At 47.0% G+C, this 25492-nt stretch overlaps 1 protein-coding gene and 1 long non-coding RNA gene across 2 annotated transcripts in view; one reads left to right on the top strand and one right to left on the bottom strand.

Annotated features, from left to right (window-relative positions):
• The window catches only part of AAAS (aladin WD repeat nucleoporin), a 47668-nt gene extending 39334 nt beyond the window's left edge, over positions 1-8334 (bottom strand). The window contains exons 1-4 of the mRNA XM_073546194.1: positions 8182-8334; positions 6846-6974; positions 5418-5545; positions 5252-5307 (exon numbers count right to left, since the gene is read on the bottom strand). Of these exons, the coding sequence (XP_073402295.1) occupies positions 5252-5307; positions 5418-5545; positions 6846-6968 (307 nt within the window). The 5' untranslated portion in view covers positions 6969-6974; positions 8182-8334. The remainder of the gene's footprint in view (positions 1-5251; positions 5308-5417; positions 5546-6845; positions 6975-8181) is intronic.
• A 35-nt stretch (positions 8335-8369) lies between these two features.
• LOC141049611 (uncharacterized) lies at positions 8370-18572 on the top strand. Its single transcript, XR_012220397.1, has 3 exons — positions 8370-8499; positions 16866-17099; positions 17203-18572. It is a non-coding gene; the product is annotated as an uncharacterized lncRNA (long non-coding RNA).
• Positions 18573-25492: the final 6920 nt, after the last annotated feature.

The following is a 25492-nucleotide window of genomic DNA, read 5'->3' as shown; positions in this document are numbered from 1 at the left end:
CGTCTTGCCGCCAATGGGTCATACATGCTAGTGAACATATGCAGCCACTGTATGATTGCATCAACACAATACCTTTCCAACTAACTGACATTGCACGAGACTCATTCCAGTATCTGAAGAAGGCCATAGTGTCAGCCCCAGCATTAGGTATACCTAACTATGATATACCCTTTCAACTGATGGCCGCTGAAATTAGAGGGCATGCTACTGGCATTTTGACACAGAAACATGACAAAAAGAATAGACCCCTTGCATACTATTCTGCCAAATTAGACTCTGTAGCACAGGGAACACCATCCTGTGTCAGAGCAGTCTCTGCAATCGCATTGCTACTTGACAAAGTTTCTGATATTGTACTGGATAACCCACTAACTGTCTGTACCACACATGATATATACGGTATCCTAAATCAGGTTTCTGCTAAACATATTTCTATGGCTAGACAACTCAGATTGCAATGTGCCTTGCTTATGCCTCCTAATGTTACGTTTACCAAAACTCAGAATCTGAATCTGGCTACATTGTTGCCAATTGCAGATTCTGAAGGGGGGGATATAGATGAGAACACATTATCGCTTTCTTTTGAGCCCCCACACGAGGTTGAACATGATTGCATAGAACTGATGCAGCAAGAAGTTGTTGGCTTGCCCAATGTCACAGACACACCATTGTCAAATCCAGACTTTATATTTTTTGTGGATGGCAGCAGATATGCCGATGAAAGTGGAAAATTCCACACAGGATATGCGGTAGTGTCACCACATGAGACTATTGTAGCAAAGGCACTTCCACCCCACATGTCCGCACAAGAGGCTGAGCTGACAGCTCTGAATGAGGCATTAAAATTTTCCAAAGGACAAACAGCAAATATCTACACTGACTCAAGATATGCCTTTGGGATAGTACATGATTTTGGGGTTTTGTGGCGCACAAGGGGTTTCATGACAGCAGCAGGAACACCCATAAAACATGCCACACTGATCAGAGACATCCTCGAGAATGTGGCCCAGACACAGGGGGTGGCCGTTATGAGGGTGCCAGCACACACCAGAAAAGACAACATGGAAGCAAAAGGCAACGAAAAAGCAGACCAGGCGGCGAAGCAAGCTGCCTTGGGGACTCCAGAAAAAGTAAACATAGTGCACAAGGATGCATCAGAATTGTTTACAGACTTACAAAGGTTCCAAGAAGACTTCGCTCAGACGGACAAGGAAACTTGGGAAAAGATGGGAGCTGAGAAGACGAACGGAATGTGGAAGAAAGATCAGAAGTACTGCTTGCCTAGGGTTTTGTACCCAAGGATGGCAGAAGCAGTTCACCTTCCAACTCACATGTCCGCCAATGGAATGACGCGCCTAGTCACGAAGGTTTGGATTGCTCCTGGGTTTGGGAAGGTGGCGCAGCTACACTGTACCTCCTGTCCCATATGCCTAGCACACAATCCCGGACAGGTAGTGAAAACTCCACGGAAACACAGTCCTAGGCCGTTATATCCCTTCCAGAGACTACAGATCGACTACATTCAACTCCCCAGAAGTGGACCATATGAATATGTTCTGGTGTGTGTTGACATGTTCTCTGGATGGCCAGAGGCCTACCCGGTGAAAACGGCTACAGCTCGAGCCACTGCAAAGAAACTAGTGATGGAACTAGTACCACGATTCGGTGTTCCTGAAACAATTGAATCAGATAGAGGCACACATTTCACTGCTGAGGTAATGCAAAATGTAATGCAAATGATAGGTGTAGAACAAACATTTCATACACCCCATCACCCACAGAGTTCAGGGAAGTTTGAAAGAATGAATGGGACACTAAAATTAAAAATACAGAAAACCATGGAACAGACCCATAGACCATGGCCAGAGTGTCTTCCGTTAGCATTATTCTCAGTAAGGTACACACCCACGGGGAAAACTAAACTGTCACCCTTCGAGATATTGTTTGGAAGACCACCAAACACAGGGTTGTACTACCCACAGGTCTTAACACTCAATGTGGATAATTTGACAAGTTATGTAATCCAGTTGCAAAAGCATTTAACTCAAATGCATTCTCTAGTTTTCTCTTCCATTCCAGATCCAGATAGTGTGGAAGGAACTCACTGTCTACAACCCGGTGATTACGTATATGTCAAGAAACACTCCAGAAAGACCCTTGAACCCCGATATCAAGGACCTTACCAAGTACTCCTAACAACGCCTACTTCTGTTAAGTTGGAAGGACGACCAACCTGGATCCACGCATCGCATTGCAAACTAGCCACAGGAATTAACAAAGCATAAGAGTGCATAATGTTTTGGTTTGGTTTTGTTGCATTATCTGTAATAATGGTAGCTGCGTGGGACAGTCTAAATTCTCCAATGTCCTTGAATAATAAGTTTATACAACATCATAAAAAATTACTGAATGATTGGTCAAATGACACTCAGTCTCCAGCAGATTGCTGGATCTGCACACATTCACCAGTATCAGCCACCAGTATTCCGTTCCTTGTAATTCCTGTGCCACCCAAGGAATTATTTGCCTGGACCAGTTGTTCTGATACACTTGCTAATAATGCCACAAATAATGTGAAGTTATGGAACACAACGGTTGGTATACCCATTGTGGGATGGGTAGGATACCCTTGGTGGCAGGGTAACCTTTCAGGAAGTAATACACACCTTCAATATCTGGCATATAAAGGGGGGGCTTGGGTACCTAGGAATAGAACCCGGTTAACCTACTTGGGACAAGTTCCAACGTATGGTTTACAAGTTAGCTTTGATGTAACTTCCCATTCTACTGATGCCTTCAAACCAATGTTGCTAGAAAGAAAGTTACATAATATGTCATGGGAGTACTCCAATTTATTTCCCCAGGGCACTAACGAAACTTGTATTAATATTCCTGGTAATATGCCTTGTAACGAGTCCTCGGAATATAAGAAGGGAACCTCCCCTTGTGGAAACCCTGATGCAGGTTATTGTAGTCCTTTAGGACAATTTTCACCTTGGTGCATGCTCCAGAATGCATCTGCGTTCATAGATTTAGTTCATAGACTGGTACTACAACATTCAGCCCTATGGGACCTACCTAGTGACATGTACTGGGTATGTGGAGACAATGCATATAAATGGTTGCCAGCAGGGCTGTGGAGTCGGAGTCGTGGAGTCGGTGCTCATTTTGGTGGAGTCGGAGTTGGAGTCGGTATAAAATGGACCGACTCCGACTCCGAAAATATATAATAAATTGGGTACAGTAATTCAATGCAGGATGTGCTGAATATTTTTTTTATAGGAGTTTGGGAAAGTTATTAAATGTCCTATAAATGACTGTTCTATTCCTGATCTAAGGCTACATTCACGCACAGTGTTTTTCCTGTGTTTTTTGAGGATACGTTTTTCAGCTGCAAAAGCTGATCATGTTTTTAAAAAACTGCATCACCTGAAAGGTTTTTGAGCTCATAGATAATGTTTTCAATAGCAAAAGCAGATTAGAAATCTGCTCTATCTATATATCCATTTATCCATATCTGTCTATCCATATCGTATCTGTACCAAAAAGAATGAAAACCGGGTAGTACACCAATATATATTCTGTTCTATCTAAATATCTTGATTATTGGATCATAAAAATGATTAAATGTCTGAGGTTCACATTGTACTACAATAAATTTTTCACTTAAATATAAGCAATATGTGTGGGAGTCGGAGCCGGAGTCGTGGAGTCGGAGTCGGTGTAAGGGAAATTGAGGAGTCGGAGTCGCAGGTTTGGCTTACCGACTCCACAGCCCTGGTTGCCAGTAGGGGTAAAAGGTGCTTGTACTCTGGGTTGTTTGACTCCAGCTACCTTTGTTATTCCGAATGACCAGTTGAGTACTCAGAGCATACCTAAACACACGTTGTACAAAAGAGCTGCTGATAATACACCTCGCCTCTCTGGAAGACCACACATAGTGCAGATGAGTGTGGCCAATAAAATTGTTAGCTCTATTTTTATCTACCCTATGATCACTCAAATGTGGGATAAATTAGTTAGAGCTACTGATTATTTAGATGACCAAATATGGGATATATTGGATATACTGAACACCACTGTTGCTGTTCAAAATCAGCTTATCATAGTCACTAATCAGCATACCATAGTATTAGATTATTTAACTGCAGCACAAGGAGGTATGTGTCAAGTCATCGGACCCGCCTGCTGTCATTATATAGATCCTGACAAAACTTTAAGATTAAAACTAAAATTAGAGGATGTTCAAAGACTCAGAGATCAGTATGATAAAGACAATGATCGCAATAAAGATAGTTGGTGGTCAGATACCTTCTCCATTTTGAATCCAGCCAATTGGTTTAAAGGTATAGGGGGTTGGTTAGCTGGAATTATATTAAACCTACTACGTATCTTTGTTTGTCTTTTCGTAATATATGTATTTTTAAAATTTGTTTTTTGGTGTTTAACTGTGTGTAAGAAAAGATACAGAAACAGATGAGAAAGATGAATTAATGACAGAACCCTTACCAAAGTTGATAATTGTTTCCTTTAAGTCTTAGGTTGACATCTCATTTCTGACATGAAGGAGCGTACTCTTGTGATGACAGACGTGGCCTTAGTAACTGGGGGATGGAGAGGGTAAAAGAAGATATCTGTCTCCCTCGGGCAACCCGTCGGCCTGGGATAGTACCTGGTGAATAGGACACTATCAGCTGTCATTACAGGATCCAGTGTTCCAGATTTTGAAGAATGAAGATGTCAAAGGGGGGACTGATAGGAACTGAAGGAGTTAAATTGAGTTCTGTCTATGTTGTATTTTCTTGTTTAGACTCATCTTTCCTGTTCCCTTGAGAACTAAAACCAGATAACAGATGAATTCCTGTTTTTCAGCCTACGTGGCTTCTTCTGTCTTGTTGAAACCAGTTGTGAAATTGGTTTATACTACGCATGTCTGTAAATGTTTAACTTCTTTGCTATAAAGAATGGAAACCTAACTGATAAGCCAGAGGCGTCTCAGCAGGCTTCCCGAGTTGTACAATACAGCGTAAGTCTGTGTTATTCTTCTCGACGGAGCAATCAATTAGAGACATATGGTGTCTCACACCCAAGAACATCGGTCCTTCAGGTGAAAGAGGTACTCTGAGGGATCCCGACACATGTAATCAAGACACTATACCGGCTGCCTAGAAGGTAAAACCTGTGCCCACTTTATGGTGAAATAGATAATGACTCGCTTTAGCATCTTGGCCACCTGGCATGCAGATCTTACCTTCTTCCTCAGAATTGGATATCTCCTCCAGCAGTCCAGCAAGTCCCGTTTGGTGCCTGGAGGGAAAACAGAGGATCTACATGATCCACAAAGATCAGCCTGAGAATCCTCCACATACCAAGAAGCACTGGACTGGCACAAGATAAACAATGAGGTGGACACACACCATGCGTTTAGGCAGCGATTCCAGACTGTCTCCTTGTGATGTATAAACGCTGAGGTACTGCCTAGCTCCATCCGGCCAGGAGCCTTCAGGGCATCGAGAGGGATCATGAGTTCAGAAACATGGACCATCTGTTGGGACAAACACCGGGCAACAGGATGACTGCAGAATTAACAACAGCTATATGTCTGCATTATCTCATCTGACAACAAGGATTTCTGATCTGCTATGGGTGTGACGTTATCACTGCATGATCGAGCACAGCTCAGACATAATCTATGGGATTCATAACTAAAGGAAGCCACTGTTTTGTTTTTTATTCATTTTAATCTGTCAATCATTTAAAAAAAAAAAAAAGTGTGGCAAGGAGCTTCCTCTTCAGTGACAGCAGACCACCAGGAAATACTGGAAGCAGAATCCTCTCCATTACGGTGACGTATTCTTCAGTATTAATATTGCTCACACATTCATGAAGTGCTGATCGTCCTGAAGGGTGTCCATTTTCTTATGAACGGCTACTGTAATAGTTAATTTTAGCTATGGTCAGTAGGCGTCTGTGATATGCCCCTTTTATTAGGTCGTCAGGTTTCTTGGATCTCAGCTATAAGTAATCAACATCATCTACAGAAAACAATAGATGTCTACTGGAAACATGAAAAAACACCCAATTCTTTGAACGCCAAGAGAAGGCGAGCTGGCTCCAATCGACCACAAGAATGTTATTCCTAACTCCACTTAGAAACAGGGGAAGTCTGAAAAGGCACTTCACTGAGCTGTCATCAATGTATTTACACACCCATGCTACCAAAGGGCTGATTAATCATTGCCACTGTGTGCCCGAATCACCAGATAATGTTCATTTGTGCAGATTTCAATACACTGACATCAGAGAGGGGGGTTAAAAAGGGTTTTCCAGTTTGAACAAGTTACTACCTATTCTGCAGACAGTCCAAAGTTAAGACGACTAAATGAAGATGAGAGTACAGCACTTGAGTATTTCCATCAGTCCCACAGACTTTAGTGTAGGATTGTACGTGTAAAACCCCAGCTTGATTCAAATGGGCGACAAGAGACCTTGGATCTGGAGATTAGTGTAAGTCTATTTGGTCAAATATCTAATATTTTGGCTGTAGAAGTGCAAATCACTTTAAAATGACATCTGGTGACATACATAGCAGGTATAGTGTGGAGAACCATTGCCCAACTTTTGGAGAATCAGTGCCTTGTCAGTGGCAGATAACGAGGAAATAGTCATGAGCCCTGACAGAGCAGTAGTAGTGTTCACCCACCAATCTTTAGTTTGGGTGCATGTTGTAGCATCTAGAGATCCAAGGAAACATTACAGAGGTCTGATATTGCCCATCATCTAGCAGTTTATGTTCTTCAGCAGACTATCCTCACATGACCCGTTCTTGTAACACAACCTCTTACCGCAGTGTGGAAGGAGGAAGGTGGGCTCTTATCCGCTAGCCAGGGAATCATTGAATTGTTGAATTCATATAGTGAGACACTGCCACGAGGCAGAGGTGGAGGGAACAGGTCCAGGGAGCACATCTTGATCTGTGTATGACAGAGGGGAACACATGGGGCTAAGAGCATCATTAGGTGGAAAATAGCACACCAGCCTTGCATCATACCAGTGGTAACATTGTGTGCATCCATAACTGCTGGGAAGAAATGGTTGAGCATCTCCGCCACGGACATCATATTAGGCCAACACAAAATGTGCTAAAAGAGTAAAAGCAGCAATACTTGCATCGCCAACTCCCACTGCTCCCAACACTGCAATGGATCGGACACAGGGATACGTGACTGCTGCAGCCAATCACTGACTAAGCAAAACCTATAGCACAAACAGCCAAGTGTGATGTCTAAAGGCATTAATACAATTGATAAAACAAAAAAAAACAAGGAAAAATGCCAGACATGCGGGAACATAAATATATAATAAATCTTTACTGAAAAACCATTAAAAAAAATTGAATTTTTTTTACTCTATGCTTTTTAATGGTTTTCAATAAAGATTTATTATATTTTTATGCCCCCTCTGGCAGGCATTTTTTCTATTTCTTTTATATCTCAATCATTGGCTGAGGTGGGATATAGCTGCGGACAACGAATGCTCAGCCGTCACTGTGTGCCGAGAGGAGTCAGGAGGTAGAGACCAGTGGGGTCATGGAAGCATTGAAACAAGAGGAGCAGGAAAAACGGGGATGATGGAGGCAGCCATCTCTAGTGGTGTGTTGTTTTTTTTCTTTTTTTTAGAACGACATAAAAATAACTGGTTTAACCCTTTCTCAACTATATAACAGAAATACGCATGCATGCAAGGAATGCAAACAAGCAAGTGCCCCCAACATGTTTCACCGTAGAAACGGCGTCGTCAGGGACACAAGCAATAATGTCTTTTCATTATTAATGTGAAGGCCTCGTTTTTCTCATTAATAATGGCGCCGCGGGGTGCTAGATTAGAAGCAGTGGCTCCATTTATATGCACATTACTAGCAAACTAGAGGCAGGTTTCCAGAAATAGTTCCCTCTGCACCCTCACTTGTCCAGGTGTTAGAGGAAGGCCTGTCAGTGAGGGGCACCTGGCGGGGTCTCCCCTTCTGGGTGTAATATATAGGGATTTATATTAGAGAAAGTAGTGAGGTAGAAATGACCCGGGAGGGTGCGCACAGTGTACAGAACCACCGCTCCCTGCAGCTGTACGGTAATCATATCGCGCGCACAATCGCGATATAACGCCACGTCACACCGCACCGACCTGAGGGAATATTCAGAACCCGCGCCTCCGGACCGACGAATCAAATCTGACTGAGGGCAGAGCTCGGAGCGGGGACGCGCAATGATGACGTCAGGTCAGCGGCGCATACGTTTCACACGTCACGTGACTGCAGTGAAGCCTTCAGAGTATTGGGCTCAGTGGGCTGCTAGGGAAGCGACTAGAATGGAGTTGATTTTTTGAGGTTATGATGTCACCGGAAGGGGCGGGGCGTCCTTCAGTTCGTCCAGTATGAACATCCGATAGTAGGAAGGGTGCGTTTTGATGCTGAGAAAATGAGGGGCTGCACCATGGAGCCAGGTGAGGAGAGGACTGAGGGCTGCACAGTGGAGCTATGAGAGGAGAGGACTGAGGGGCTGCAACGTGGAGCTATGAGAGGAGAGGACTGAGGGGCTGCACCATGGAGCCGGGTGAGGAGAGGACTGAGGGGCTGCACAGTGGAGCTATGAGAGGAGAGGACTGAGGGGCTGCAACGTGGAGCTATGAGAGGAGAGGACTGAGGGGCTGCACCATGGAGCCGGGTGAGGAGAGGACTGAGGGCTGCACAGTGGAGCTATGAGAGGAGAGGACTGAGGGGCTGCAACGTGGAGCTATGAGAGGAGAGGACTGAGGGGCTGCACCATGGAGCCGGGTGAGGAGAGGACTGAGGGCTGCACAGTGGAGCTATGAGAGGAGAGGACTGAGGGGCTGCAACGTGGAGCTATGAGAGGAGAGGACTGAGGGGCTGCACCATGGAGCCGGGTGAGGAGAGGACTGAGGGCTGCACCATGGAGCCGGGTGAGGAGAGGACTGAGGGCTGCACCATGGAGCCGGGTGAGGAGAGGACTGAGGGGCTGCACAGTGGAGCTATGAGAGGAGAGGACTGAGGGGCTGCAACGTGGAGCTATGAGAGGAGAGGACTGAGGGGCTGCACCATGGAGCCGGGTGAGGAGAGGACTGAGGGCTGCACAGTGGAGCTATGAGAGGAGAGGACTGAGGGGCTGCAACGTGGAGCTATGAGAGGAGAGGACTGAGGGGCTGCACCATGGAGCCGGGTGAGGAGAGGACTGAGGGCTGCACAGTGGAGCTATGAGAGGAGAGGACTGAGGGGCTGCAACGTGGAGCTATGAGAGGAGAGGACTGAGGGGCTGCACCATGGAGCCGGGTGAGGAGAGGACTGAGGGCTGCACCATGGAGCCGGGTGAGGAGAGGACTGAGGGGCTGCACTATGGAGCCGGGTGAGGAGAGGACTGAGGGGCTGCACCATGGAGCCGGGTGAGGAGAGGACTGAGGGGCTGCACTATGGAGCCGGGTGAGGAGAGGACTGAGGGGCTGCACCATGGAGCCGGGTGAGGAGAGGACTGAGGGGCTGCACCATGGAGCCGGGTGAGGAGAGGACTGAGGGGCTGCACTATGGAGCCGGGTGAGGAGAGGACTGAGGGGCTGCAACGTGGAGCCGGGTGAGGAGAGGACTGAGGGGCTGCACTATGGAGCCGGGTGAGGAGAGGACTGAGGGGCTGCACCATGGAGCCGGGTGAGGAGAGGACTGAGGGGCTGCACCATGGAGCCGGGTGAGGAGAGGACTGAGGGGCTGCACCATGGAGCCGGGTGAGGAGAGGACTGAGGGCTGCACAGTGGAGCTATGAGAGGAGAGGACTGAGGGGCTGCAACGTGGAGCCGGGTGAGGAGAGGACTGAGGGGCTGCACCGTGGAGCCGGGTGAGGAGAGGACTGAGGGGCTGCACCTTGGAGCCGGGTGAGGAGAGGACTGAGGGGCTGCACCGTGGAGTCGGGTGAGGAGAGGACTGAGGGCTGCACAGTGGAGCTATGAGAAGAAAGGACTGAAGGGCTGCACTATGGAGCCGGGTGAGGAGAGGACTGAAGGGCTGCACTATGGAGCCGGGTGAGGAGAGGACTGAGGGGCTGCACCGTGGAGCCGGGTGAGGAGAGGACTGAGCGCTGCACCATGGAGCCGGGTGAGGAGAGGACTGAGGGCTGCACAGTGGAGCTATGAGAGGAGAGGACTGAGGGGCTGCACTATGGAGCCGGGTGAGGAGAGGACTGAGCGCTGCACCATGGAGCCGGGTGAGGAGGACTGAGGGGCTGTACTATGGAGCCATGTGAGAAGAGGACTGAGGGGCTGCACCATGGAGCCGGGTGAGGAGAGGACTGAGGGGCTGCACCGTGGAGCCGGGTGAGGAGAGGACTGAGGGGCTGCACCGTGGAGCCGGGTGAGGAGAGGACTGAGGGGCTGCACCGTGGAGCCGGGTGAGGAGAGGACTGAGGGGCTGCACCGTGGAGCCAGGTGAGGAGAGGACTGAGGGGCTGCACCGTGGAGCCGGGTGAGGAGAGGACTGAGGGGCTGCACCTTGGAGCCGGGTGAGGAGAGGACTGAGGGGCTGCACCGTGGAGTCGGGTGAGGAGAGGACTGAGGGCTGCACAGTGGAGCTATGAGAAGAAAGGACTGAAGGGCTGCACTATGGAGCCGGGTGAGGAGAGGACTGAAGGGCTGCACTATGGAGCCGGGTGAGGAGAGGACTGAGGGGCTGCACCGTGGAGCCGGGTGAGGAGAGGACTGAGCGCTGCACCATGGAGCCGGGTGAGGAGAGGACTGAGGGCTGCACAGTGGAGCTATGAGAGGAGAGGACTGAGGGGCTGCACTATGGAGCCGGGTGAGGAGAGGACTGAGCGCTGCACCATGGAGCCGGGTGAGGAGGACTGAGGGGCTGTACTATGGAGCCATGTGAGAAGAGGACTGAGGGGCTGCACCATGGAGCCGGGTGAGGAGAGGACTGAGGGGCTGCACCGTGGAGCCGGGTGAGGAGAGGACTGAGGGGCTGCACCGTGGAGCCGGGTGAGGAGAGGACTGAGGGGCTGCACCGTGGAGCCGGGTGAGGAGAGGACTGAGGGGCTGCACCGTGGAGCCAGGTGAGGAGAGGACTGAGGGGCTGCACCGTGGAGCCGGGTGAGGAGAGGACTGAGGGGCTGCACCGTGGAGCCGGGTGAGGAGAGGACTGAGGGGCTGCACCGTGGAGCCGGGTGAGGAGAGGACTGAGGGGCTGCACCGTGGAGCCGGGTGAGGAGAGGACTGAGGGGCTGCACCGTGGAGCCGGGTGAGGAGAGGACTGAGGGGCTGCACCGTGGAGCCGGGTGAGGAGAGGACTGAGGGGCTGCACCGTGGAGCCGGGTGAGGAGAGGACTGAGGGGCTGCACCGTGGAGCCGGGTGAGGAGAGGACTGAGGGGCTGCACCGTGGAGCCGGGTGAGGAGAGGACTGAGGGGCTGCACCGTGGAGCCGGGTGAGGAGAGGACTGAGGGGCTGCACCGTGGAGCCGGGTGAGGAGAGGACTGAGGGGCTGCACCGTGGAGCCATGTGAGGAGAGGACCGAGAGGCTGCACCGTGGACCCTTGTCCAAATGGGAATGAGGAGTCGGACGCAGGAGTCGGTGTGATGCTCTGAGGATGTATTTTGGAAAGGGGTTGATGTTACTTGAGTGGTGCTGCATAGGGAAGATGATGGTGAGGAGTGTGGGGAATGGTAACCCTAGAACGCATACCTGGGGCCAGGGTGGATTTGATTTAAATCTAACTGATTTAAATCACGATTTAAATCACTAGTCGGTAAGGCTTGATTTAAATCAGTGATTTAAATCAAAGTTTCTACCTAAACTAGTTCTTGCTACTTTAACATGCAAGTAGATGAAGATTTTTAGAATCACTTTTTATATTACTTTTTTCTCCCCAGTTTAATGGGTTAATCATTCATATTTGGACACCACTGTTCTGTTGTACTTAGGAAGGAGAAAAATAATCCTGACCTTAATAACAATTTAAATAGATTTATTCAACTGAAACAATAACAACATTACAGCATAAGTTATTTGCTTAAACAAACATCCATGTTTGTTAACTAATTTGGCTAAACAAAATATATCTATATTTTAAGAAACTTAGACTGTCAGCCCAGCCGACACATGAAAAACTTAAATACTACTGTCCCTGCTGTCCTCTGTAGCTCACTTGTCGTCATCTTCATCATCATCATCTTCTTCTTTGTTCCTATTCATAATCTGGAAAAGAAAAACAAGCTTTCCTGCTTTATTGGGTCCCAACCGATTTCTCAATTTAGAATGAATGAGTCCAAAGGAAGAGAATATTCTTTCAACGCCTGCAGAAGAAGCTACTGCTGTTAAAAGTGAAATCATTACTTGAACAGTCTCTAAATCCAAGCGCTTAAGTGACTTCCACCAGTTTACTGGTGTGACCTTCCTTAAAATATCTTCAGCAAACATATATTTCTTGAATGGTTCCCCCTTAGCTCTGAAGTTTATTATAGTTGGCATTAAAGATGAATGATTGCTGGATACCCATGTCATAGCTAACTCCTCTTCCTGAGCACTTAGGTTTTGACCCTGATATTGGATATTGACAATATTTGCCAAAAAATGAGCTGGAGTCAGTGCTTGTCCCATTTGTTTGTTTACTGCTTGTAATTTAATTCTGTCCATGTGTAGTTCTGTTTTTAAGTGTTCACTCAGTTCCTTCCAAATTTCAACAGCATCCGCAATAAAACAGCTATTTTTCTGTATTTTGTTTAAAGCTTGAGAGATGGGTTTCAGGAAGCTCAGCATATGTTCAACATTTCTCTTAAGCCCAATGTTGAGGATTTTGGCCGTGACAGTGCCATCTATTTTATCTCGATTTTCTTCACAAAGTGTCATCAGAATAGGCCAGTTTTTGATATACTGCTCAAAACAGTCCACCACAGAGTTCCATCTAACATCTTGTGGGAGCGTTAGCTTGGTTCCACCCATCCTTTTCAGAGCTGCTGCAGCAAAATGATTATTACGGAAGTATTTAGCAATTTCAACAACATTAGCCTTTATTTCTGGAACACTTAAGTCTTTGGCTAAGAGGTGCAGCAAATGAGCACTGCAACCATATGTTATTAGCAGCTTTGTATTCCCTCCCTGCTCTTCTAAATCTCTTCTCATCTTGGATACGTTTGCAGCATTGTCAGTGACCAAACTGCGTACTAGACATTTGACTTTTTGTTCACATGTCCTTATAGCTTTTACTGCCACTTGTAAGTATTCTGCTGTGTGTGCATTTCCTGACGTATCAGTTGTTTACTTTACCTTCTTCTGTTGTTATACAAGCACATACAATAGGATCATTGTGGACATTACTCCACCCATCAATACTTAGGTTAACAATTTTACCCTCCAGAGCTGTTGCACATTGCTCCATTTCTCTGTCACACTTGATCCAGCAGTTTCCCTTCAACATCAGCTCTGCTGGGTGGACTGTATCCTGGTCTCAGTGACTGAACCATATTAATGAAATGTGGGTTCTCAGTCAGACGGAAAGAAGAGTTCGTTGCATAAATAAACTGGGCAATTTTTTTATCAATCAACTCTTTTTCTAATCTGCTAGTTCTTATCACAAACCTATCTATGGTGGTTCCAGGAGGTAAAGGTTTTTTCTTCCTTTTGGGTGATGGTGATATGTGGCTGTGGGCGTCTGATGCTGCTGCTAATGAAGCACTATCCTGGATGGATAACTCTGAAACTGTAGAACAGGATGATGGTGATCTTGGAGGTGGATAGTTTCCAGAATCCATGAATTCCCCTAAACAAAAAAAGTCAATGCTGTTATTTTATTGTTTATACAATTTCTGCTTATTGTACACAACACATCACTGCCCCTGCCCCAAAAGGAATATTTGTTTTTCTTCATAACTGTACCAAATGACAGTAACATGCAGTAATAATAAGAAATATAATTTTTCTCACACATGACAGTTCAGTCTTTAGAAATAGGATTCAATAAAAATGTTTACCAACCTGAAGATCCTGCCTGTTCAGAAGTGTTTCTTTGGTCATCACCGCACTTCTCATGATGTTGCCTCATTCGCGCCACCAGGCCTTGCATCTCTTTGTTGCATCGTTTGCATTTTGCACGCATGCCTGCCTTACCGATAGGCGAAGGAGCTTCATTAAAATATTCCCAAACTGGGTCTCTCTTACGGCCTGCTGCCATTATAAGGAAAGAATGTAATAAACCTCAGATCGTACACACAAACAGATCCAGACTTGTCTGTCTGTGGCTATGCTGCAGTATTGTGCTCATAGTTTCACTTTCATTTTCTTGTCTGCTTGCCCTTCCTCCTCCTCACACTTAGATTCACATTCTTCTTGTGTTGTGCAGATCTATTCCACTCAACAATCAGAAACATATTGTCTAACTTCTTGGACTTGGCACTGAAGGGGTTGATTCTGTATTCATAGGTTTGTAGAACAATAGGATTAAGGTCTTTTTCTCAACTCTGTTCATGTTGTAACATTTTTGCCGTGAAGAAGAGGCTGGGACCTCTGCAGAGTCAAATTCAGTTTTGAGAACTGCGTAAGTAAAGCGAGCGTCTGTGATAATATAGGAGAGAAACTGCCCACTAATCCTACAGAAACCTCTGGAAGAGCATGGCATTGTGAATGTTACACATATACAGCCTTTATTCTACTGAGTTAAACAACTCAGCTTTATCTCATGATGGAAGAACCTTTGGATGGTAAAATATTTTCCTCAAAAAGCAGTTTATTGAAAAAAATCCGATTTAAATAAAAAAAATCCGATTTTTAAAAAAAACATTGATTTTTATCCACCCTGCCTGGGGCCTCGCAGGCCCTCCCTGTTAATTGTTTTCTATTTTCTGCAAGATTACTTTAGTTAGAATTTTGAAACTCTAGGTATTCCTCAGGTATATAGTTGTTTGTCATTTCCAGTTGTTCATTTTTATGTTACAGGCATTTCGGTATAACAACTCTTTTTTGTGAATACCCCATATTCACATACCTGGGGCCTTTTAGGCCTGTCTTAGGTTTACATGTGATCCTAAGTCTTTTTGTCTTCACTGTTGCTGGGGAAGACTTTGACTCAGTCTTTATGACTCTGCTGTTGCTATGAAGAGAATCATAGAATCGTAGAGTTGGAAGGGACCTCCTGGGCCATCTGGTCCAACCCCCTGCTCAAAGCAGGATTCGCTAAATCATCCCAGTCAGATGTCTGTCCAGCCTCTGTTTGAAGACTTCCATTGAAGGAGAACTCACCACTTCTAGTGGCAGCCTGTTCCACTCATTGATCACTCTAACTGTCGAAAAGTTTTTTCTAATATCTAATCTGTGTCTCCTCCCATTCAGTTTCATCCCATTGCTTCTAGTCTTTCCTTGTGCAAATGAGAATAAAGTTGATCCTTCTACAATGTGACAGCCCTTTAGATATTTGTAGACAGCTATTAAGTCTCCTCTCAGTCTTCTCTTTTGCAAACTGAACATTCCCAAATCCTGCAACCTTTCCTCATAAGACAGGGTTTGCAGACCGGTCACCATTCTGGTCGCTCTTTTCTGAACTTGCTCCAGTTTGTTGATGTCTTTTTTAAAATGTGGTGCCCAAAACTGGACACAATATTCCAGATGAGGTCTGACCAAAGAGGAGTAGAGGGAAATAATGACTTCACGTGATCTAGACTGTATGCTTCTGTTAATACATCCTAGAATTGCATTTGCCTTTTTTGCTGCTGCATCACACTGTTGACTCATATTCAGTCTGTGATCTATTAGTATACCCAAGTCTTTTTCACATGTGCTGTCACTTAGCCCTATTCCTCCCATTCTATATATGCTTTTTTCATTTTTATTGCCCAGATGTAGTACTTTACATTTCTCCCTGTTAAAAACCATTCTGTTAGTTGCTGCCCACTTCTCCAGTTTATTTAAATCTTTTTGAATCCTCTCTCTCTTCTCTAGTATTAGCTATCCCTCCTAGCTTTGTGTCATCAGCAAATTTAATCAGTTTACCCTCAATTCCTTCATCTAAATCGTTGATAAAGATGTTGAACAGTACAGGGCCCAGGACAGAACCCTGTGGTACCCCACTTGAGACATTCTTCCAACTGGATGTGCAGCCATTTACGACCACTCTTTGGGTCCGATCACTAAGCCAGTTATGAATCCACCTAACAGTTGCCTTGTCCATTCCATACTTAGTCATTTTTTCAATAAGGATTGTATGAGAGACTTTGTCAAATTCTTTGCTGAAGTCAAGATATACTATATCTACAGCATTTCCTTGATCCACCCAATCAGTGATACCATCATAGAAGGAAATTAAGTTAGTCTGACATGACTTATTAGTTACAAACCCATGCTGACTCTGTTTAATCACTTCATTCTTATCCAGGTATTGACATACATGTTGTTTAATAATTTGTTCAAAGATCTTTCCTGGTATAGAAGTCAGACTCACCGGCCTATAGTTGCCTGGGTTCACCTTCTTCCCCTTTTTGAAGATAGGAACAACATTTGCTCTTCTCCAGTCTTCTGGCACTTCTCCTGTTCTCCAAGAATTTTCAAAGATTATGGAGGGGTTCAAAAATTTCTTCTGCTATCTCCTTCAGTACTCTGGGGTGTAATTCATCTGGACCTGGAGACTTGAATTCATTTAGGTTAGCTAAGTGTTTCCTCACTATCTTTCTGTTTATAGAGATCCTGGATTCTTCTATTCCCTTAATAGGACAGTGAATAACAGTTGATGTTACATTTCCTTTCTGAGAGAAAACAGATGCAAAATAGGAATTTAAAAGTTCAGCCTTCTCAACATCCTGTCTTACCATTTCATCATTTTCATCCTGTAGATTGTGAATTCTGCCTTACTACATGGTCATGTGATCTTGGGAAGGAGGCTCCCTCACAACGTCATGCGTCTCTGACATCATCATAGGTCCTGAACACTGTTCATTGTGTGCTACTTGCTGAAGAGACTTTGGAGGAAGGAGTCAGCTTTCTTGTTTCTTGAAAAAGAAACTTTCTGAGTTCCATAAATCCAAAAGCTTCTACTGCACCTAAAAGAAAGTGGTGACCTGCTGAAGGTGAGAGGAGGGGTCTGCACTTTACCCTTAGCACACACACTAACAAAGAGTGTACAACCCTGATTGTAATCTTTTTTTTTTTTTTTTTTTTTTTCCATTTTAGTTTACTGACTTCTAAAGTTACAGTGGCACAGTCTACATCCAGGGGTTTGACTGACCAAGAAATCGAAGCAATCATTTTTGATAGTGATGAAGACAGTGAACTTTCTTTGTCTGATGAAGAGTACATGCCACCAGCTAATGTCTCTACTTCATCGTCCAGTGATTATTCAGATGATGAAGAAGTAATGGATCCAGCAGAATGTACAAATAGAACATCCAAAACTAATGTTTTTTGGAACAGTACTGCTGAGGTTCTTGGACGAACCCCATCACATAATATTGTAAGAGTTTCTCAAGGAACTGTAGGAATTCCACAATTCTTGTCCAAAAGAGATATGTTCTGTAAATGTTTTTCAAATGGTATTGTAGATGAGGTAGTTTTGTGTACTAACTTAGAAGGAAAACGTATCGCTTCAGGAAGAAAAAAAACATGGAAAACTATAACAAAAGAGGAACTTTATGCTTATATTGGCCTTACTCTTCTGGCAGGGAGTACAAAATCATACGATGTTCCTATCAGAGAACTCTTTATGAACCCTTTTTCAGATCCACATTACAAAGCTACAATGTCAGTCAATAGATTTGAGGATATTCGGAGAAGCCTTTGTTTTGATGACGAGAACTCGTCCTGTCAGTTGTTGCGGTCATTAGTAAAGTAGAAAAGGAACCTTTGAAAAGAGATATTACTGCAGCATGTTTACTGCAACTTTTAGACAAAAAAACATTATTATAAAGTTATATCGAATGCGTATATTGGGCGTTTTAAGCCCGTTCAGTTACTCTTTTGTTTTTTTTTTTGCACATAGTAATGTTTTGAATTATTCACATCTTAGGCTGTGTTCCCACTGGCGCTGGGGTCTGCCAGGAGGTGATCCGTAATGGATCTGATCTCTTGGTAACTCCAGTTAAGGCTGCTGGAATGCTGGGATTCCGCCAGCCTTAGCTGGGCATCACCAGGAGGTCAGATCCATTACAGATCTCCTCCTGGCAGACACCAGCGCTAGTGGGAATGCATCCTTACTTTTCAATTTTCAAATAAACTTTGAAAATTATTTTTGTTTGAGTTATTCCATGTTATTTGCACACGGGCCTAAAAGGCCCCAGGTATGTGAAAGTGTAGATTTTTATGGTCATGCGTTCTAGGGGTAAGGTGCTGCGCAGGGAAGGGGGATCATAAATACTGGTTTGCTGCACAGTGAATGGGGTGATGTAACTCCCTTGTACATGAAATAGAAAAAAACAGCTTTTACCCAAGCTCTAGGAGCACGGAATTGCTGGGACCAAATGTAAATAAAATATGAAGAAAAGCCAGCTTCTTGGAAAACACAAAATTTATTGAAAAATAGGTAAAAAATGAAAACATGCTAAATTGCAGAGACAGCATAGCAACGTGTTTCAAACACAAGAGGCCATGTGCATCTGAAACGCGTTTCTATGCTGTCTCTGCAATTTAGCATGTTTTCATTTTTAATCTATTTTTCAATAAATTTAGCAATTTGCAAGAAGCTGGATTTTCTTCACACCTGTAAATGTCGTGTGGCTGTGTCGGCAAGTGCGTAATGTCATTCTCGTGGGGCTTTGTGTGTGGGGGGGGGGGAGTGCTTTTTGTTTTTATTACTTATCTCTAACGTGACTTAGTTCTACATATTGTTTTGTTTTTGTTCTAAAAATATATTTATTTTTCTCCTTTTTGTTAGACTTATTTCTTTGTGTTTTTAATAAAACTGTTTAAGAACTATGGGTTGAATTTTTATTTCTATATTTCTAAATCTCGGGGTATGTTCACACACTGAAATGTGTTGGGGAAGCAATCTGCAGCAAAGTCCTCCCCAGTACACCAGCACTAAATTGTTCAGATCTCACTGACAATTTATTTCCTGTCCTCAGCAGCATTTAGCACATTTTTCTGACTACAAGAGGCAATTTTTTACCCCCAAATTTGGGAGGAAAATTGGAGTGTGTCTGAATATAGCTTATAAGGGGGGGGTCACAGGAGGCAGGGTCCCTGCTGCAGGAAGTGGGGCGAGGCTGGAGGACCTTAGCCAAGGTCCCAATCTGTGCACGCGCCGCCTGAGGTGGCCGGTTTCCTGAAGCCCGACCACTTCCTCCAGCCCAGGACCTGCAAGGCTGCGGGTCCTGGGCTGGAGGAAGTGGGGCGAGGCTGGAGGACCTTAGCCAAGGTCCCAATCTGTGCACGCGCCGCCTGAGGTGGCCGGTTTCCTGAAGCCCGACCACTTCCTCCAGCCCAGGACCCGCAGCCTTGCAGCACTGGGACACCCGCTCCTCCAACCCAGGGCCTGCAGCACCATCCTACCGCTTTCATGCAGCACGGACTCTGCCTCCTGTGACCCCAATCCACTGCTCCCCATGTTAGCTACCATAAATACGGGCTGTAAGATCCTCATTTTCTCAAATCTTTTTTTTTTTTTTTCTTTCTTTCACCAAAATTTGGGGTTCGAAAAATACAATACATTTTTTAAAAAAAAAAGGTAAACAAAAAAAAACAATCGCTTATGTAACCAATTTCTTAGATCTCGGTGGTGTTTCTCGGTGTACGTCGGCCTTCTGTGGTCACTTACCATTCTCTGTGACCCGTACAGCCTGGTCCGTTTTAGAAGCCATATAGGACAACATTTTTTTTTTTTATGGATGTTTATTAAAGAGCCATCAGTTTCTGAAGGTCTGTCTTCGGGTGCCCCCACTACTCCATAGCACATACTTTGCCAGAGGTCATACTACATATTTTACAGAGGGGTAAAAAAAATCCCCTTAATAATTTTAAAGAGTATTTTTAACCAAGAAGGACATAATGTGCAGTAACTCAAATCTATGTACATAGCATAAATTAGACCTGGGAATAGCGCGCACGCTGGAGATCCGGACGTCTGGCATGTGGACTGAGGCAGCCAAAGGGCCTGAAAATTGTGGCTCACGGGCTGCACCATGCAATTGCTTTCACGGCGACCAAGCTTGCCAACCGTCCAGGAATTCCATGAGTCTATAAAAACATGGCAATTTTTTGCCTTGTCTAGAAAAAAAATTTGAAGGTGGCCATGATTTTTTTTTTTTTTTTTAATTAAGAAAAGTATGCAGATAATTTTGAATAGTGAATGCAGCTATTGTCTTCATATCATAATTATATATTGTAGTTGTGTACCATTTACAGCCATAATGATTTTTCAATGTGTCCATAATTTTTTTTTTTTTTTGCCTGTCTGATTATTTTGTTCTGGACAGCCAATTAAAAGGTCAAGTTGGCAACCCTACCTGTGTCTCAATATATGGTGGAGGAGGCAACCCTGCCTGTGTGAATCTATTGGAGAAGATGACAGCTGGTGGCTCCTCCCGCTATTTGGCACAAGCAACTGAAAGAAGAAGCGATGATGTCGCTACATTGCGTCTGCTGTGCAGAATGTGCGTGCACACAGGAAAGAGGTGCAGAACAGCAGGAGAATGGGAACAAGGTAAGTATTTTTTTGTGTATGAGGTCTCTGGTATATAGGGGGTCTGTGAGTGTATATAAGTGGCTATGTGTTTGAAGACTCATACTATATAGAGGGCTGTAGTGATCATAATACTTCTTGGGGTGTTGAGGATTATACTATGTATGGGGGCCCATGAGAACCATTATACCATATGTGAGGCGCTGTGAGGACTTTCATACCGTGTGCAGCTGTCTGTGATGACCGTCCTGTGTGTGGGGAAGGCTGTGAGGACCATTGTTACTGTCTGTGGGGGGATATGGGTGCCATTACTATGTGTGTAGGGCTGTGATGACCATCAAACCATGTATGGGGGTGCTGTGAGATCCATCATACTGTGAGGCCATCATACTGTGTGTGGGGCCATCAAATTATGTTGGGGAACTGTGTGGCTGGGGCTGTAGAGCATTGTATGTTGTGGGGCTGTGGGGGCATCATATTGTTTGTGGCTGGGGTTTTGGGGTAATCCTACATTGTGGGGGCATTGTACTGTGTGTGGCTGGGGCTGTGGGGGCATCGTGCTGTGTGTGGCTGGGGCTATAGAGCATTGTACGTTGAGGGGGCATTGTACTGTGTGTGGCTAGGGCTGTGAGGTAATCGTACACTGTGGGGGCATCGTGCTGTGTGTGGCTGGGGCTGTAGAGTATTTTGTGGGGGCATCGTACTGTGTGTGGCAGGGGCTGTGGGGTAATCGTACTGTGTGTGGCTGAGGCTGTGGGGGCTTCGTACATTGTGGTGGCATTGTAATGTGGGAGGGCTATGGGGGAATCATACTGTGTGTGGCTTGGGCTGTGGGGTCATCCTACATTATGGGGGCTTTGTACTGTGTGTGGTTGGGGCTGTGAAGGCATCGTATTGTTTGTGGCTGGGGTTTTGGGGGCATCGTACATTGTGGGGGCATTGTACTGTGTGTGGCTGGGGCTGTGGGGGCATCGTGCTGTGTGGCTTGAGCTATAGATCATTGTACGTTGTGAGGGCATTGTACTGTGTGTGGCTGGGGCTGTGGGGGACATCCTACGTTGCGGCAGTGTACTGTGTGTGAGGGCATCGTACTGTGTGGCTGGGGCTGTGGGGTAATCGTACATTGTGGGGGCATTGTACTGTGTGGCTGGGGCTGTGGGGGCATCCTATGTTGTGGCATTGTACTGTGTGGGAGCATTGTACTGCGTGGCTAGGGCTGTGGGGTCATCATATATTGTGGGGGCATTCTACTGTGTGTGGCTGGAGCTGTGGGGGGCATCATATATTGTGGGGGCATTGTACTGTGTGTGGCTGGAGCTGTGGGGGGCATCATATATTGTGGGGGCATTGTACTGTGTGTGGCTGGAGCTCTGGCGGTATCATATATTGTGGGGGCATTTTACTGTGGCTGGAGCTGTGGGGGCATCATATTGTGGGGGCATTGTACTGTGTGGCTGGGGCTGTGGGGGCATCCTACTTTGCGGCAGTGTACTGGGTATGGGGACATCGTACTGTGTGGCTTGGGCTGTGGGGGCATCGTACTGTGTGGCTTGGGCTGTGGGGGCATTGTACTGTGTGTGGCTTGGGCTGTGGGGGCATTGTACTGTGTGTGGCTTGGGCTGTGGGGGCATTGTACTGTGTGTGGCTGGAGCTGTGGGGGCATTGTACTGTGTGTGGCTGGAGCTGTGGGGGCATTGTACTGTGTGTGGCTGGAGCTGTGGGGGCATTGTACTGTGTGTGGCTGGAGCTGTGGGGGCATTGTACTGTGTGTGGCTGGAGCTGTGGGGGCATTGTACTGTGTGTGGCTGGAGCTGTGGGGGCATTGTACTGTGTGTGGCTGGAGCTGTGGGGGCATTGTACTGTGTGTGGCTGGAGCTGTGGGGGCATTGTACTGTGTGTGGCTGGAGCTGTGGGGGCATTGTACTGTGTGTGGCTGGAGCTGTGGGGGCATTGTACTGTGTGTGGCTGGAGCTGTGGGGGCATTGTACTGTGTGTGGCTGGAGCTGTGGGGGCATTGTACTGTGTGTGGCTGGAGCTGTGGGGGCATTGTACTGTGTGTGGCTGGAGCTGTGGGGGCATTGTACTGTGTGTGGCTGGAGCTGTGGGGGCATTGTACTGTGTGTGGCTGGAGCTGTGGGGGCATTGTACTGTGTGTGGCTGGAGCGGTGGGGGCATTGTACTGTGTGTGGCTGGAGCGGTGGGGGCATTGTACTGTGTGTGGCTGGAGCTGTGGGGGCATTGTACTGTGTGTGGCTGGAGCTGTGGGGGCATTGTACTGTGTGTGGCTGGAGCTGTGGGGGCATTGTACTGTGTGGCTGGAGCTGTGGGGGCATCGTACCATGTGTGGCTGGGGCTGTGGGGTAGGCGTACATTGTGGGGGCATTGTACAGTGTATGGCTGGGGCAGTGGGGGCATCCTACTTTGCGGCAGTGTACGGTATGTGGGGACATCATATATTGTGGGGGCATTGTACTGTGTGTGGCTGGAGCTGTGGGGGGGGCATCATATATTGTGGGGGCATTGTACTGTGTGTGACTGGAGCTGTGGCGGTATCATATTGTGGGGGCATTGTACTTTGTGGCTGGAGCTGTGGGGGCATCATATATAGTGTGTGGCTGGGGCTGTGAGGTAATCTTACATTGTGGGGGCATCGTGCTGTGTGTGGCTGGGGCTGTAGAGTATTGTATGTTGTGGGGGCATCGTACTGTGTGGCTGGGGCTGTAGGGTAATCGTACTGTGTGTGGCTGAGGCTGTGGTGGCATTGTAATGTGGGAGGGCTGTGGGGAATCATACTGTGTGTTGCTTGGGCTGTGGGGTCATCGTACATTGTGGAGTCTTTGTACTGTGTGTGGCTGGGGCTGTGAGGGCATCGTATTGTTTGTGGCTGGGGTTTTTGGGGTCATCGTACATTGTGTGGGCATTGTGCTGTGTGGCTTGAGCTATAGAGCATTGTACGTTGTGGGGGCATTGTACTGTGTGGCTGGGGCTGTGGGGGACATCCTACGTTGCGGCATTGTACTGTGTGTGGTTGGGGCTGTGGGATAATCGTACATTGTGGGGGCATTGTACTGTGTGTGGCTGGGACTGTGGGGGCATCCTACATTGTGGTATTGAATTGTGTGGGAGCATTGTACTGCGTGGCTAGGGCTGTGGGGTCCTCATATATTGTGGGGGCATTGTACTGTGTGTGGCATCATATATTGTGGGGGCATTGTACTGTGTGTGGCTGGAGCTGTGGGGGCATTGTACTGTGGCTGGAGCTCTGGGGGCATCATATATTGTGTGGGGCTGTGGGGGGCATCATATATTGTGGGGGGCATCATATATTGTGGGGGCATTGTACTGTGTGGCTGGAGCTGTGGGGGGCATCATATTGTGGGGGCATTGTACTGTGTGGCTGGAGCTGTGGGGACATCATATATTGTGCGTGGCTAAGGTTGTGGGGGGCATCCTACGTTGTGGCATTGTACTGTGTGGCTGGGGCTGTGGGGTAATCGTACTTTGTGGCGGCATTGTACTGTGTGCGGCTGGGGCTGTGGGGGCATCCTACATTTGTGCATTGTACTGTATGTGGGGGCATCGTGCTGTGGTGTGGCTGGGGCTGTGGGGGCATCCTACACTGGGGCATTGTACTGCATGTGGGGATATCGTGCTGTGGTGCGGTTGGGGCTGTGGGGGCATCATACATTGGGGCATTGTACTGTGTGTGGCTGGGGCTGTGGGGGCATCCTACATTGGGGCATTGTACTGTATGTGGGAGCATTGTACTCTGTGTGTGGCTGGGGCTGTCGGGTAATCGTGCATTGTGGGGGCATTGTACTGTGGCTGGGGCTGTGGGGGAATCCTACGTTGTGGCATTGTACTGTGTGGGAGCATTGTACTGCGTGGCTAGGGCTGTGGGGTCATATATTGTGGGGGCATTGTACTGTATGTGGCTTGAGCTGTGGCCGTATCATATATTGCGGGGGCATCATATATTGTGTGTGGCTGGAGCTGTTGGGGGCATCATATTGTGGGGGCATTGTACTGTGTGGCTGGAGCTGTGGGGGCATCATATATTGTGTGTGGCTGGGGCTGCTGGGGGCATCCTACTTTGCGGCAGTGTACTGTGTGTGGGGACATCGTACTGTGTGACTTGGGCTGTGGGGGCATTGTACTGTGTGTGGCTGGAGTTGTGGAGGCATCATAAATTGTTGGAGCATTGTACTGTTTGGCTAGAGCTGTGGGGGCATCGTACCATGTGGGGCTGTGGAGTAGGCATACATTGTGGGGGCATTGTACTGTGTATGGCTGGGGCTGTGGGGGCATCCTACTGTGTATGGCTGGGGTGTGGGGGCATCCTACTTTGTGGCAGTGTACGGTATGTGGGGACATGGTTGCTGTGGGGGCATTGAGCTGTGGGGGCATTGAGCTGTGGGGGGGATCATATATTGTGGGGGCATTGTACTGTGTGTGGCTGGGGCTGTGGCGGTATCGTATTGTGCGGGCATTGTACTTTGTGGCTGGAGCTGTGGGGGCATCATATATTGTGTGTGGCTGGGGCTGTGAGTTAATCGTACATTGTGGGGGCATCGTGCTGTGTGTGGATGGGGCTGTAGAGTATTGTATGTTGTGGGGGCATCGTACTGTGTGGCTGGGGCTGTGGGGTAATCGTACTGTGTGTGGCTGAGGCTGAGGGGGCTTCGTACATTGTGGTGGCATTGTAATGTGGGAGGGCTGTGGGGGAATCATACTGTGTGTTGCTTGGGCTGTGGGGTCATCGTACATTGTGGGGGCTTTGTACTGTGTGTGGCTGGGGCTGTGAGGGCATCGTATTGTTTGTGGCTGGGGTTTTGGGGGCATTGTGCT

Source organism: Dendrobates tinctorius, unplaced genomic scaffold (assembly GCF_039654945.1).
Source record: "Dendrobates tinctorius isolate UK_male_01 unplaced genomic scaffold, ASM3965494v1 ptg000145l, whole genome shotgun sequence".
In the NCBI taxonomy this organism is placed as follows: domain Eukaryota; kingdom Metazoa; phylum Chordata; class Amphibia; order Anura; family Dendrobatidae; genus Dendrobates; species Dendrobates tinctorius.
This window is presented reverse-complemented; position numbering and strand designations above follow the sequence as displayed.